The sequence below is a fragment of the Sycon ciliatum genome, chromosome 3 (assembly GCF_964019385.1).
Source record: "Sycon ciliatum chromosome 3, ocSycCili1.1, whole genome shotgun sequence".
NCBI lineage: Eukaryota > Metazoa > Porifera > Calcarea > Leucosolenida > Sycettidae > Sycon > Sycon ciliatum.
The window spans coordinates 19,713,032-19,726,379 of record NC_088645.1 but is presented as its reverse complement, the minus strand read 5'-3'; the positions used below and the strand labels follow the sequence as shown (position 1 = coordinate 19,726,379).

Here is a 13,348-nt window from a genome sequence, read left to right as displayed (position 1 = left end):
GTCCAAAGCGGTCAAACTGGCATTACAAGGGTGTGAGCCATGTGTCCAAGAAGCAAGAGTGCCTCTGGTACCGCTCAAGATGAGAGATCTGCCGCCTTATCCTTGGCATACAGTAGCGGTAGATGTCTTCTATTTTCAACAAATGCCGTTTTTCAGTTTAATGGATGTGTATTCCCGATATCCCGCTGTCGTCAAACTGCAATCAGAAACCAGCTCTAGTATCATTGCAGCCTGTATGCAGATCTTCTCGCTATTTCATTTGCCCCGTCATCTAACATTTGACAACGGTCGTGAGTTTAGCAGAACGGAGTTCGAGACTCAACTCAAAGAATGGAGCATCTCCCATGAGCTTATCGTGCCATGCATGCATGCACACCGCGACGGAATCCTACAGAGGGTATGCATCAGACGCTGAAGAAGCTGATGCGCCAGGCAGATTGTTCACGAGTTACCGATTCGCTTCGTGTTGCATTGACAACCGTTCGATCGACGGTGTGTACCTCAACCGGCAAGACACCCGGCGATTGCCTGCTACGTGGTGCATATCAGACTACGTGGTGCATATCAGACGCCACTCTGTCAGCTTCAGTATCCGTTGCCAAGCGAGACGGATGAGGAACTGGATGATGATGTCCGTGAGCACGAGGAAAAGGCTAAAACAACACCCAAAGCCCGCTTTGAGCGTCGCCATGTCATGGGAGAGCGTACCCTGCAGGCCGAGCAATTCGTGTTAGTACGACAACCTGATGTATCCTGTCAGAAAGCAACTGTCAATGTCAATTACTGCCAATGCACATGAGGCCACAGTGACAACCGCACATGGAGTCACACAACGTAGACACGTTGACCGGATTCAGATCGCGCCAAGCGCAACATCCTCTGCCGCAGAAGGTACTAGTATACCCGATGCACCAGCTACTGGTACAGAAGATGTAGTAGCCACAGGCTAGGGTGAGAATTCGGTTCGACGGTCGGCTCAACCAAGTCACGCGCCTGTTCGTTTTCGAGATGAGTATTCGTAGACCTTTTTTGCATTGAACGTGTCAGGATGGTATGAGCTGACTGTCAGCACATGTGTGTTTTCTGTTTGAGCAATGGGGCTGTTAAGTGGGACGTCACGGCTCCTTCGATACGCATAGCAACGGAGAGCACTGGGGACAAACAAAAGTCGCGTCCTCTGGATGGAACCAAATGTCAAGGGCAACAGCATCTAAATGACTGGAGAGACAGCAGTTTTTCTTTGCTTTTTCTTCAAGCGATTGGTGTCGCTCTTTACTCCTTGTTCTTTCCTCTACAAATCTCCTGTAGTCGTCGAGGGCCTTCATGATGGCTGTGAAATAGGCTGCCCACTGTAAAACTCCGTGTTTGACAGTGCTTTTAGATATCTCGCGTCCTGATGGATCAAAGTATGAGCGCTCCCTTTGGATTCGATTATAATATACCCCCCCCCTACACACACAATGGTTGCCTCTTTGCTTTGTCATACCACAACCATTCAACGCAGTGAACCTCTTGATAGGCGTTTTGCCCTTGGGTCATCCTAACGAGAGAGCTTGGAAGCTCAGGGCCCTACGCTATGCTTTTTTGCCTTGATGACCTAGACAAAAAATAGCATAGGGATGTTATAAATTCTTTAAAAATCCTTTTTTTAAGACATAACCTGGGATTCGAACCCGCACTATCGCGCGCCCTGTATGCATCCCCCGATACACTTCGCATACATACTAGTACTAATTCTTCCAAGTTGTTTCACACTGTGATCTTGCATTTGAAAGCCCTATTTGAATATGCATTGTGGCCAGCCATCTTTGATGGCACGGAACGGTAGGGGATAGGTACGGGACAGGTACGATCGAGGGTAATACGACACCGTCTCCCGTACCGTACCGTACCATCAAACACAGCTGGCCACATACAGCTGCCCGCAATATTTAAATAGGGCTTTCAAACGCAAGATCATAACGTGAAGCAACTTGGAAGAATGGGTATGAATGCGAAGTGTATGGGGGAATGCATGTAGCGCGATAGTGCGGGTTCGAATCCCAGGATTTGCCTGAAAAAATAGGAAAAATTGAAAAATTTATAACATCCTTTGCTTTTTTGCCGTCAGATACGGATAGCGCCAGGCGTGACACAAACAAACAGACACACAAATACCAAACGAGAGAGCTTGGAAGCTCAGGGCCCTACGCTATGCTTTTTCGCCTTGATGACCTGGAGAAAAAAAGCATTTTTTATTTACTTGCATGTACGCGTTGGAGTCAACCATGCAAGCATGATCCACAACTTCGCTTATGCTGAACATGATAAACAGGACTCTGACGGGAATAAATGAGCTAGAACGTTGATAATATACAATGTAGCTCATGGGTATTGAAGATATGTCATTTATGAATATGTCTATAATTATGAATATTGCAGCCTGAGTGATAATGATAGTGCTATTTCCTGAGTTTGACTGTTTCAGGATCGATATCACGATGTCACGCCCTACATGCATTCCCCCGTACACTTCGATTCATTCTTCCAAGTTGCTTCACGTTATGATCTTGCATTTGAAAGCCCTATTTGAATAGTCCTTATGCACATTGTACAGATGTACGAAGTTCTGTACTATGGCCGTAGGTGTGTACATACCCGGTTGGGTGTTCATTGTGTGCTATACATGCGCGTTTGACCCATTTAGCCTCACAATTCATGGCAAACGATCACTTTTCAAGCCTTCTTCACTTTGGGATTGAACTAACGACTAGCTAGATCTCTGCCGGGAAAAGATTTCGTATGAAATGCCTTCATGGCCCATTTCATAGTGGAAATAGCAGTAAACACAATAGGGTCCTGCACATTCAACACCCAACCGGGTCTACGGGATTCTACAAGATTATACGGGATTTCGTGCATCTGTACAATGTGCATAAGGCCTATATGCATTGTGGCCAGCCGTCTTTGATGGTACGGTACGGTAGGGATAGGTACGGGACAGGTACGATCGAGGGTAATACGACAGCATCTCCCATACCGTGCCACCAAACACAGCTGGCCACATACAGCTGCCTGCAATGTTCAAATAGGGCTTTCAAACGCAAGATCATAACGTGAAGCAATATGGAAGAATGGGTATGAATGCGAAGTGTATGGGGGAATGCATGTAGGGCGATAGTGCGGGTTCGAATAGCAGGATATGCCTGAAAAAATAGGAGAATTGAAAAATTTATAACATCCCTATTTTTTTTGCCGTCAGATACGGGATAGCGCCAGGCGTGACACAAACAAACAAACACACAAACAAATACCAAACGAGAGAGTTTGCAGGGCCCTGCGCTATCCTTTGTTGCCTAGCTCATCGTGCATGTTGTTGGAACTGATGGAAATGCTTTTTCCTTTGATTAGCTACATCATTGTATTGCAAAAACGTTTCAATGAGTTACTGAAGTAACGTCTTCTGCATAGCTATGGGACCGGCGCTGACTCTGCCGATCACGGGCGTTCTGGAGTCGACGGGATGTCTGTTCTGACGTTTCCTGGGACCGGCGCTGACTCTGCCGATCACGGGCGTTCTTCTTCTTCTTATTATTATACTGACGGCAACTAACATCCATTCTGATTGCATTTACTGGTCTCCCCACTTCGTGTTTCTTTCCAGAAAATCTCCCCATACAGCAGGGAGTCGTTTACATAATATGACTCCCTGTTACACATCGACATGACTGTATATACCGAAGTACGTTATAATTATTATGCTATCGGCCTACATGCGATTCCCGGGCTGGTCGACAGGCTGCCCAGCCAGCCTGCTAGTGGGATCTCGGCCTCGCACACAAATCCACACAAAACATTACTGCACTGAATGCATTTCCCCGATACACTTCGCATATATACTCATTCTCTTGATGGTACCGTACTCTTGATGGTACGGGACAGGTACGGTATAGCGCCAGGCCTGTCGATGGCACAAACAAACAAAAATATTGTGGCCAGCTGTCTTTGCTGGTACGGTACAGTACGGGACAGATACGGGATAGCGCCAGGCGTGACACAAACAAACAAACAAACAAACACCAAACGAGAGAGCTTGGAAGCTCAGGGTCCTACGCTATGCTTTTTTGCATTGATGACCTAGACCAAAAAAAGCATAGGGATGTAATAAATTCTTTAATTTAAAAAATTCCTTTTTTTAAAGACATAACCAGGGATTCGAACCCTCACTATCGCGCCCTGCATGCATCCCCCGATACACTTCGCAAACATACTAATTCTTCCAAGTTGCTTCACATTATGATCTTGCATTTGAAAGCCCTATTTGAATATTCATTGTGGACAGCCGTCTTTGATGGTACGGTACGGTAGGGATAGGTACGGGACAGGTACGATCGAAGGTAATACGACACCGTCTCCCGTACCGTACCATCAAACACAGCTGGCCACATACAGCTGCCCGCAATATTCAAAATGTTGGTTTGCGTTGCGCAAACCGTAGTTAACCTACATGTCACAGAGCCGCATCTCCCGCATGGAGATGCCGTCCGCGGACACGCCTAAACCGGCTAAGTCTCATACGAGCTCCGCTAAAGTCGTACGCACTGCATTGCTCCCGCGTGGGGCCCCACGCAAGCATTTGCAACCGCGACGCGCGTACGGCATGCCGTATAAGCCACCTATCAGCCTTGGGTGCAAGCTCACCCAAGGCCACCCTCGCAAGGCAGGAACAAGTAAAGACATTCACCAGTTGTTTGTTGTGCCTGCCTGCCGCAGAAATTGTTCGCTGCCGCAATGTCCTGGCCACGGAATGCAGTCGCGGCCACACCGCTGGCCCCTTCAACGCGCCGCCATTCGTCCATCTGCGCACCTCTGGCGTAGGTGTGGTCCCCAAGAAGTCGGGCGGCCACCGGCTCATCATGCACCTGTCCGCCCCCGATGGGAACAGCGTCAAGTCGTTCATTGACAAGCAGGCCTATCGTTTCTCCCTAATTACGATTGACACGATAGCAGACCACGTGCGCAGGACGGGTCCCGGAGCCCTCCTGTCAAAGGTGGACCTGAAGCACGCTTTCCGACTCTGCCCCTTGCACCCTGACGACTGGCCGCTCCTCGGCATGTTATGGAAGGGCAACTACTATTTCGACACTGTCCTGCCATTTGGCCTATGCTCCGCTCCCAGTCTGTTTAACTGCCTGGCTACCGCCCTAGAATGGATCCTCCGTAATAACTACAGAATCCCTGCACTGGAGCACTATTTGGATGACTTCGTATCAGTGTCTCCAGCAGCCGAGTCTGTCACGTCCTCTGCGGCCGCGACCCACAAAGCCACTATTCTGCAGGTCTTCGCAAAACTGGCTGTCCCAACAGCAGACGGCCCGGACAAAGTTGTTGGCCCCGCCACCTGCCTCACAGTGCTTGGCATCGACATTGATTCAGCGGCAGGGGAGCTGCGGCTCCCAGCCGAGAAGCTCCGTACATTGGGGCAACTCCTAGCAGCCTGGGCCACCCGGCCATCAGCGTCCAAACTCGAACTACAGTCCCTCGTTGGCCATCTGGCGTTCGCCGCCAAGGTTGTGCCAGCCGGGCGTACGTTCACTCGCCGCCTCATCGACCTGTGTTCCTCAGTCACCAGCCCTGCCGCGGCCGTCCGCCTCACCAGCGAGGCTCTCGGCGACATCAAATGGTGGCAGGATTTCCTCCCACTATGGAACGGAAAGGCCCTCCTACGCGACCCCGTATGGTCAAAGTCCCCGGACCTGGAATTGTTCACCGACGCGTCTGGCAGCGGTTTCGGCGGCTTTTACCAGGGTCGTTGGTTCGCGGGCACATGGTCAGCGGCGCAGCAGGCCCCACCGTACACGTCCATAATGTGGAGAGAGATGTGGCCCATCGCCATTGCCTGCCAACTCTGGGGCCCCCACTGGGCACAGAAGAAGAGCCTCCTGCACTGCGATAATTCAGCAGTGTGCACCGCCTGGGAGTCCGGCACATGCCGACACGCCGGGGTCATGGCACTGATACGCAGCACCATGCAACTCACCGTTTGCCACAACTTCTGCCTGCTCGTCTGTCACATCGCCGGCGTCGACAACAGCATCGCAGACGCACTCTCCCGGGCCCAGTTCCAGCGCTTCCGCCGTCTGGTTCCCGACGCGGAGACTGCCCCATCGTCACTCGCCAGTGCCCAATCCGACAACAGATAGCCGCATCCGTCTGCAGCTGGCCAGGCGCCCCAGCCGCCAATTCAAGCTCCCAGCAATCCCAGCTACCACTGCGCGGGCTCGCCGTACGCCCGTAGTCCCCCCAGCCCAGCATCTCGCATCTCTGCTCTTTTCTTGTTGTTTTGTTTACCCTACTCTACTAACCCACCTACAATTTCCGCTGGCAATGATCCATGCCCTCGCCGGGGCGAACCCTTCTTGGTCTATCTTACCACTCTGTGTGCTTAATGGGCTTATCCGGCCCCGTAGAACCCCCCCCCCTTTTCTTTTTGGGAGGAAGGGGGGGGGGGGGGGCGACACCCCGCAGGCCCCGAGCCGGCGACCGCTGTATTCGGGGGCGCTCCATATGTACGCTATACGTGTGGCCCGCATGGCGCAAACAAAATATGGGCCAGGCACCGTGTTGCCATGCTACCGAGGCAAATTGTAGAGGGCGTTAAGCCTACCTAGCAGGTGTAGGTTTGCCTGTATACTAGGGGCACGGCTCCGTGAGCATGACCTACTCGCTGTCTTGTGCTCTGCGTGTATATCCAGGCTTGCAAGCCGCGCGCATAACATCCCGCCGGATGTCCACCTCCCGCCGGAGGATCGCCTACAGACACCACTGCCGCAAGCAACGGCTTCGCGAGCCAACGCTTCGCCGCCCGCTGTCTTTTAGTATTGTTCTGTGTGGCCATCCAGGGTCGCTAGCCCCGCTCGGATTACATCCCGCCGAACATATAACTCCCACCGGAGAATTGCTTACAGACACTGCCGCTGCAAGCTGCGGCTCTGCCGAACCAAGGCTGCGCCGCCCGCTTTCTGTTGTTCTGTGTGTCTGTCCAGGGTCGCCAGCCCCGCTTGCATAATATCCCGCCGGATGTCCACCTCCCGCCGGAGGATTGTTTACCGCCGCAAGCCACGGCTACGCAAGCCAACGCTTACGTGCCACCCCCATGCGTCCACCCGCAAGGCTAAGTACCTATGGGTTAGGCCAATAGCTCCCACCCCGCGGGGCTGGGGGGAGGGGGCTCTTGGGTCGTATTTGCATTAGCCCCACAGCATGGGGGCGAACCTCGGCCAAACCAGTACCGGAACGCCCCGCCGAGGTCAGGGGGGAGATCTTCCACTAGCATTACCCACGGGTCCCCTGCTTACAATCCGCAGCCATGCCGCCGGGCCAGTGTCTTCCGGGAAGCGGGCCGCTGTTCGGCGACAGCACGCATACACCGCAGGTTGGCCGCCGAGCCACCCTGCATGTTTAGGGAACATGCTCGTGTGCGGACGTATGCGTGTGTGCGTTTGTGTTGCATGCGCTTGTGCCTGTGTCCTCCTAGGCTCGCTAGCCGCCGCTCTCTCAGCGCGAGTAGAGCACCTGATTGCCAACTCAGTAGCCACTGGCACACAGCGCACGTACACCCCAGGCTGGCGTGCATTCTTGGAGTTCATGGGTCGCACATCACCCAGATCAGAACGACGTCCTGCTGTTCGCTGCCGCAATGTCTCACTCAGTCAGCGCCAGCACTCCGAGAGTCTACCTGGCCGCGATCAAATACCACCTCCTCCGCATGGGAGGCCCGGTCGGGGTTACATCCTCTAACCGCATCACAGCCCTGCTCAAGGGCTTGGAGAGGGAGAGAGCGTCACTTCCCAGGCATTCGTCAGCACGCCCTCAGCGCCAAGCGATCACCGGCCACCAGTTGAAGGCTCTCCGCCAGTTCTTGGATCGGACCTTGTACTCCCCGGCAGACAGACTAATGCTATGGGCTGCTCTCACGACAGCCTTCCACGGCCTGCTGCGTGTGAGTGAGTACACGTCGCCGTCACCACACGGTCCCGGCGGCCTCAAGACGCTGAGGCGCGAACACCTCCGGCTAGCCCAGCACGAGGCCTCTCTGCAGCTCCAGAGGACGAAGACGTCTCAATTAACAACAGGCGTGGAGGTAGCGCTGCATCGCTACGCTGACCCCGCACTATGTCCCGTCCGAGCCCTGCAGGCTTACGTTCGGTCCAGCAAATGGAGCAATGACAAGCAACCCCTATTCAAGTTTCAGGATGGTCGCCAGCTCACGCCGAACGACATCAATACTGTCCCACACAAAGTGCTAGGTCCAAGCATCAGCAGCCATTCCCTACGCGCCGGGGGAGCCACACACATGGCGGATCGAGGCGCACCGGAGTATGCCCTGATGACTGCAGGCCGCTGGTCCAGCAGGGCATATCGCACGTACATTCGCAGGCCCGCAGGCATGCCTCAGCACTACTAGAGCCTGCGTGTCGCAAGCCACTCGGTACCTTTATTGGAGGCACGGGTGCTGCCAATGGGCGCCGCATAGTGCACGCACATCGGCACCATTGAACTATTCATGTGTACTAAGATTTAGTGTTCCGCTGCCATAGCAACCTAGTAGTACACGTAGCCGCTCCGACGGCGCAGGACCCCGCGGGTTGCTTCTGCTGTCCTTGCCTCTCTGATGCGTGATATGTGTACATCATTTATAATCATGACCTCATACTGAGTACATGTACGTCATACTTGATTACCGATCACAGGCTCATGATTATTCATGCTGGAATAAACGCTTGCGACACCCCACAGGCTCGTCTCTCTTGTGTGGCATGAGGGTTAAATGTTGGTTTGCGTTGCGCAAACCGTAGTTAACCTACATGTCACAGAGCCGCATCTCCCGCATGGAGATGCCGTCCGCGGACACGCCTAAACCGGCTAAGTCTCATACGAGCTCCGGTAAAGTCGTACGCACTGCCGGGCTCCCGCGTGGGGCCCCTAGCAAGCATTTGCAACCGCGACGCGCGTACGGCATGCCGTATAAGCCACCTATCAGCCTTGGGTGCAAGCTCACCCAAGGCCACCCTCGCAAGGCAGGAACAAGTAAAGACATTCACCAGTTGTTTGTTGTGCCTGCCCGCCGCAGAAATTGTTTCCCACCCTCCCGCACCATTTAAAAGGCAGGAGGCACGGGTGCTGCCCATGGGCGCCGCATAGTGCACGCACATCGGCACCATTGAACTATTCATGTGTACTAAGATTTAGAGTTCCGCTGCCATAGCAACCTAGTAGTACACGTAGCCGTTCCGACGGCGCAGGACCCCGCGGGTCGCTTCTGCTGTCCTTGCCTCTCTGATGCGTGATATGTGTACATCATTTATAATCATGACCTCATACTGAGTACATGTACGTCATACTTGATTACCGATCACAGGCTCATGATTATTCATGCTGGAATAAACGCTTGCGACACCCTACAGGCTCGTCTCTCTTGTGTGGCATGAGGGTTAATACGGCTTTCAAACGCAAGATCATAACGTGAAGCAACTTGGAAGAATGGGTATGAATGCGAAGTGTATGGGGGAATGCATGTAGGGCAATAGTGCGGGTTCGAATCCCAGGATATGCCTGAAAAAATAGGAGAATTGAAAATTTTATAACATCCCTATGATTTTTTGCCGTCAGATACGGGATAGCGCCAGGCGTGACACAAACAAACAAACAAACACACAAACAAATACCAAACGAGAGAGCTTGGATGCTCAGGGCCCTACGCTATGCTTTTTTGCCTTCATGACCTAGACAAAAAAAAAACATAGGGATGTTATAAATTTCTTCAGAATTCCCAAACTCCATTGCAGCGTATTCCTTGCACTTGAAAACACCGCCATTCCGGCAACAGGCTCTCAGCTGCACCAAATAAATAACTTTGCCAATATTTCGCCCATTGGGCATCATCAGGGCATTGAGGAAGGGGAGGCCAAATTACGAAATATAAAGACGAATAATGCAGGCAGATGAATGTTCTAGAACTAACACATCATGGTGACACAATTGGCAAGGCCAGCAAACTAAACAATCATCACTTGTAAGGTGACCTAAACAAAACGAAAGATGAGAAAACTCACACATACACACAGACACAATTTGGCAAGAAAACTAACACTAACACTAAAATTTACAAACATCACCTGTAAGGTGACCTAAACAGAAGAAAGAAGACTAGTAAGACTATCACAGCACGTACAAGAACACTTTCAAGTGTGGGAATGCTAAAGGCGATCTATGTATATGACAGCGGGGTATGTGCAAAGTAGGTGTATGTGCTGTGTCAGGTGGTAAAGTCCAGTGGTAGTTTGAGGAGATGGGTGTCGATTCCAGTGACGATCCGGTGACATCCAATCAGTCAATTAGGCGCCAGCCGTCATCGCAATTGACTGCTGGTTTGCGCTTCCTTATCTCGATAGCTTCAAGCAGTTTCCTTGATGGTAGCGAAGCCTCCCTGCCGAGAATCTTTGCCTGGTGGACAACAGTAACAGTACCGTCAGAAGCGTGGAATTGCGTGGAATTGCGATGGGGAACCATCTGGCACCTCCGCTGGCCATCCTCTTCATGGATGCGCTTGAACAGAAGGCCCTCTCGACAGCTACAGTGAAGCCAGATCTCTACAAGCGATATATCGACGACTGCATACTACTGTGGAGACATGGCTGGAAAGGTTTAACAGCACTTCTAGATCACTTCAACGGACAGCACACTACTATCAAATTCACAATGGAACACTCGGTCAACGAAACCCAGTCAGTGAACTTCCTGGATCTAGCGCTGTCTGTGCGTGGAAACAGCATAGAGTGGGAGCTCTATGTTAAGCCCTCCCACAGTGGTGTCCACCTGTCTTATGAATCATGTCTCCCCTGGTCGTGTAAAAGAGCTGTTGCAACGAACCAATTCTCTCGAGCTATCCGTAACTCGTCAACACCGGAAGCGGAAGACAGGAGCATGTCCATAATTGAAGAGTTGCTCGAGAGAAATGACTATCCACGCACCGAGATAAACGCAGCACGACGAGCAGCCAAGGGGAAGAGACAAGATACACACCCGTCTCCACAACAGCAGCGTGACAGCAAGCGCAGACACAACCAATTCAAGTCAGTCATCAAACTGCCCTTCATCAACGACTCACTTGCCGCTCGTGTCTCACGACGTGTTCGAAAGTTCAGTCCGCATGTTCGTGTTGTCTTTGTGTCTGGTCCTTCTTTGAAGGATATGTTGGTTCGATCGTCGAGTGCTGTACGTGTGTGTCCCCGTGAGAAGCAGCGATCGGAGGTGAAGAGAGGGAGAGGTCGACCAATGGAGTGTCGTGCATGTGATGCGAGTATGGTGGATAGTCAGTGTTTAGTCAAAGGTGTTGTCTATTGTATGTCTTGCACGTTGTGTGCGGAATTGTACGTTGGTGAGACCGAGCGGCCGGTGAGGGAGCGATTCGCTGAGCACTACCGAGAGGCAAGGGCGATGGTGGCGAAGGCTCCCTGGGGCTTCCACTATCGTACCCAGCATCGAGAATCTTTAAAGTCTTCCAACTTTCTGCCCTTCCACCAGGCAAAGATTCTCGGCAGGGAGGCTTCTCTACCATCAAGGAAACTGCTTGAAGCTATCGAGATAAGGAAGCGCAAACCAGCAGTCAATTGCGATGACGGCTGGCGCCTAATTGACTGATTGGATGTCACCGGATCGTCACTGGAATCGACACCCATCTCCTCAAACTACCACTGGACTTTACCACCTGACACAGCACATACACCTACTTTGCACATACACCGCTGTCATATACATAGATCGCCTTTAGCATTCCCACACTTGAAAGTGTTCTTGTACGTGCTGTGATAGTCTTACTAGTCTTCTTTCTTCTGTTTAGGTCACCTTACAGGTGATGTTTGTAAACTTTAGTGTTAGTGTTAGTTTTCTTGCCAAATTGTGTCTGTGTGTATGTGTGAGTTTTCTCATCTTTCGTTTTGTTTAGGTCACCTTACAAGTGATGATTGTTTAGTTTGCTGGCCTTGCCAATTGTGTCACCATGATGTGTTAGTTCTAGAACATTCATCTGCCTGCATTATTCGTCTTTATATTTCGTAATTTGGCCTCCCCTTCCTCAATGCCCTGATGATGCCCAATGGGCGAAATATTGGCAAAGTTATTTATTTGGTGCAGCTGAGAGCCTGTTGCCGGAAGGGGGGGGGGGGTGTTTTCAAGTGCATGTTATAAATTCTTTAAAAAATTCCTTTTTTTTAAGACATAACCTGGGATTCGAACCCGCACTATCGCGCGCCCTGCATGCATCCCCCGATACACTTCGCATACATACTAATTCTTCCAAGTTGTTTCACATTGTGATCTTGCATTTGAAAGCCCTATTTGAATAATCGTTGTGGCCAGCCGTCTTTGATGGCATGGTACGGTAGGGATAGGTACGGGACAGGTACGATCGAGGGTAATACAACACCGTCTCCCGTACCGTACCGTACCATCAAACACAGCTGGCCACATACAGCTGCCCGCAATATTCAAATAGGGCTTTCAAACGCAAGATAATAACGTAAAGCAACTTGGAAGAATGGGGATGAATGCGAAGTGTATGGGGGAATGCATGTAGGGCGATTGTGCGGGTTCGAATCCCAGGATATGCCTGAAAAAAAAATAGGAGAATTGAAAAATTGATAACATCCTATGCTTTTTTGCCGTCAGGTACGGATAGCGCCAGGCGTGACACAAACAAACACACAAACAAACACCAAACGAGAGAGCTTGGAAGCTCAGGGCCCTACGCTATGCTTTGTTACTTAGCTCATCGTGCATGTTGTGGGAACTGATGGAAATGTTTCCTGGGAAGGCGCTGACTCTGCCGAGCACGAGCGTTCTGGAGTCGATGGGATCACTCTGCCGACGTTTCCTGTGACCGGCGCTGACTCGCCCGTTCACGCCTATTTTGGACACGACGGGATCTCTCTTCCAAAGTATGTTTTTGCTGACGCATCCTATCACCTATTCGGCAACTAACATCCATTCTAATTTCATTTCCTCCTCGTCTCCTTATTTCTTTCCAGAAAGTCTCTCTATACATCAGGGAGTCGTACTGTATTGGCAGCTACCCTAACGGGTCACGCCGCCCACCACCCAAGCATGGGTATGATGAGGGACAGTGGCAACAGAAACAGAAAAAAACAGCACGCAGGGAGAGAAAGCAAGAGAAAGACGGCGATAGTAGTACATCTGGTGTGCGACGTATAGAAAAGAGAGATGACAAGAGATGCGCACAAAATAAGAAACAATAATTATTTTTGCAGTTCCGAAACAATCAACCAGGTGATGGAGTGTGGGCACCCGA

At 51.4% G+C, this 13,348-nt stretch overlaps 2 protein-coding genes across 2 annotated transcripts; both read left to right on the top strand.

Annotated features, from left to right (window-relative positions):
- The first annotated feature begins 7,678 nt into the window (after positions 1 to 7,678).
- Positions 7,679 to 8,446, top strand: LOC135812910 (uncharacterized). Its single transcript, XM_065326129.1, has one exon. The coding sequence runs from the start codon at positions 7,679 to 7,681 to the stop codon at positions 8,444 to 8,446; it is 768 nt and encodes a 255-aa protein (XP_065182201.1).
- Positions 8,447 to 10,539: 2,093 nt separating this feature from the next.
- LOC135812909 (uncharacterized) lies at positions 10,540 to 11,682 on the top strand. The gene has a single exon (XM_065326128.1). The coding sequence runs from the start codon at positions 10,540 to 10,542 to the stop codon at positions 11,680 to 11,682; it is 1,143 nt and encodes a 380-aa protein (XP_065182200.1).
- The last annotated feature ends 1,666 nt before the right edge of the window (positions 11,683 to 13,348 follow it).

Excerpts from the sequence above, each read along its gene's own strand:
- LOC135812910 (XM_065326129.1), top strand. The coding sequence starts at position 7,679 with ATGTCTCACTCAGTCAGCGCCAGCACTCCGAGAGTCTACCTGGCCGCG.
- LOC135812909 (XM_065326128.1), top strand. The coding sequence starts at position 10,540 with ATGGGGAACCATCTGGCACCTCCGCTGGCCATCCTCTTCATGGATGCG.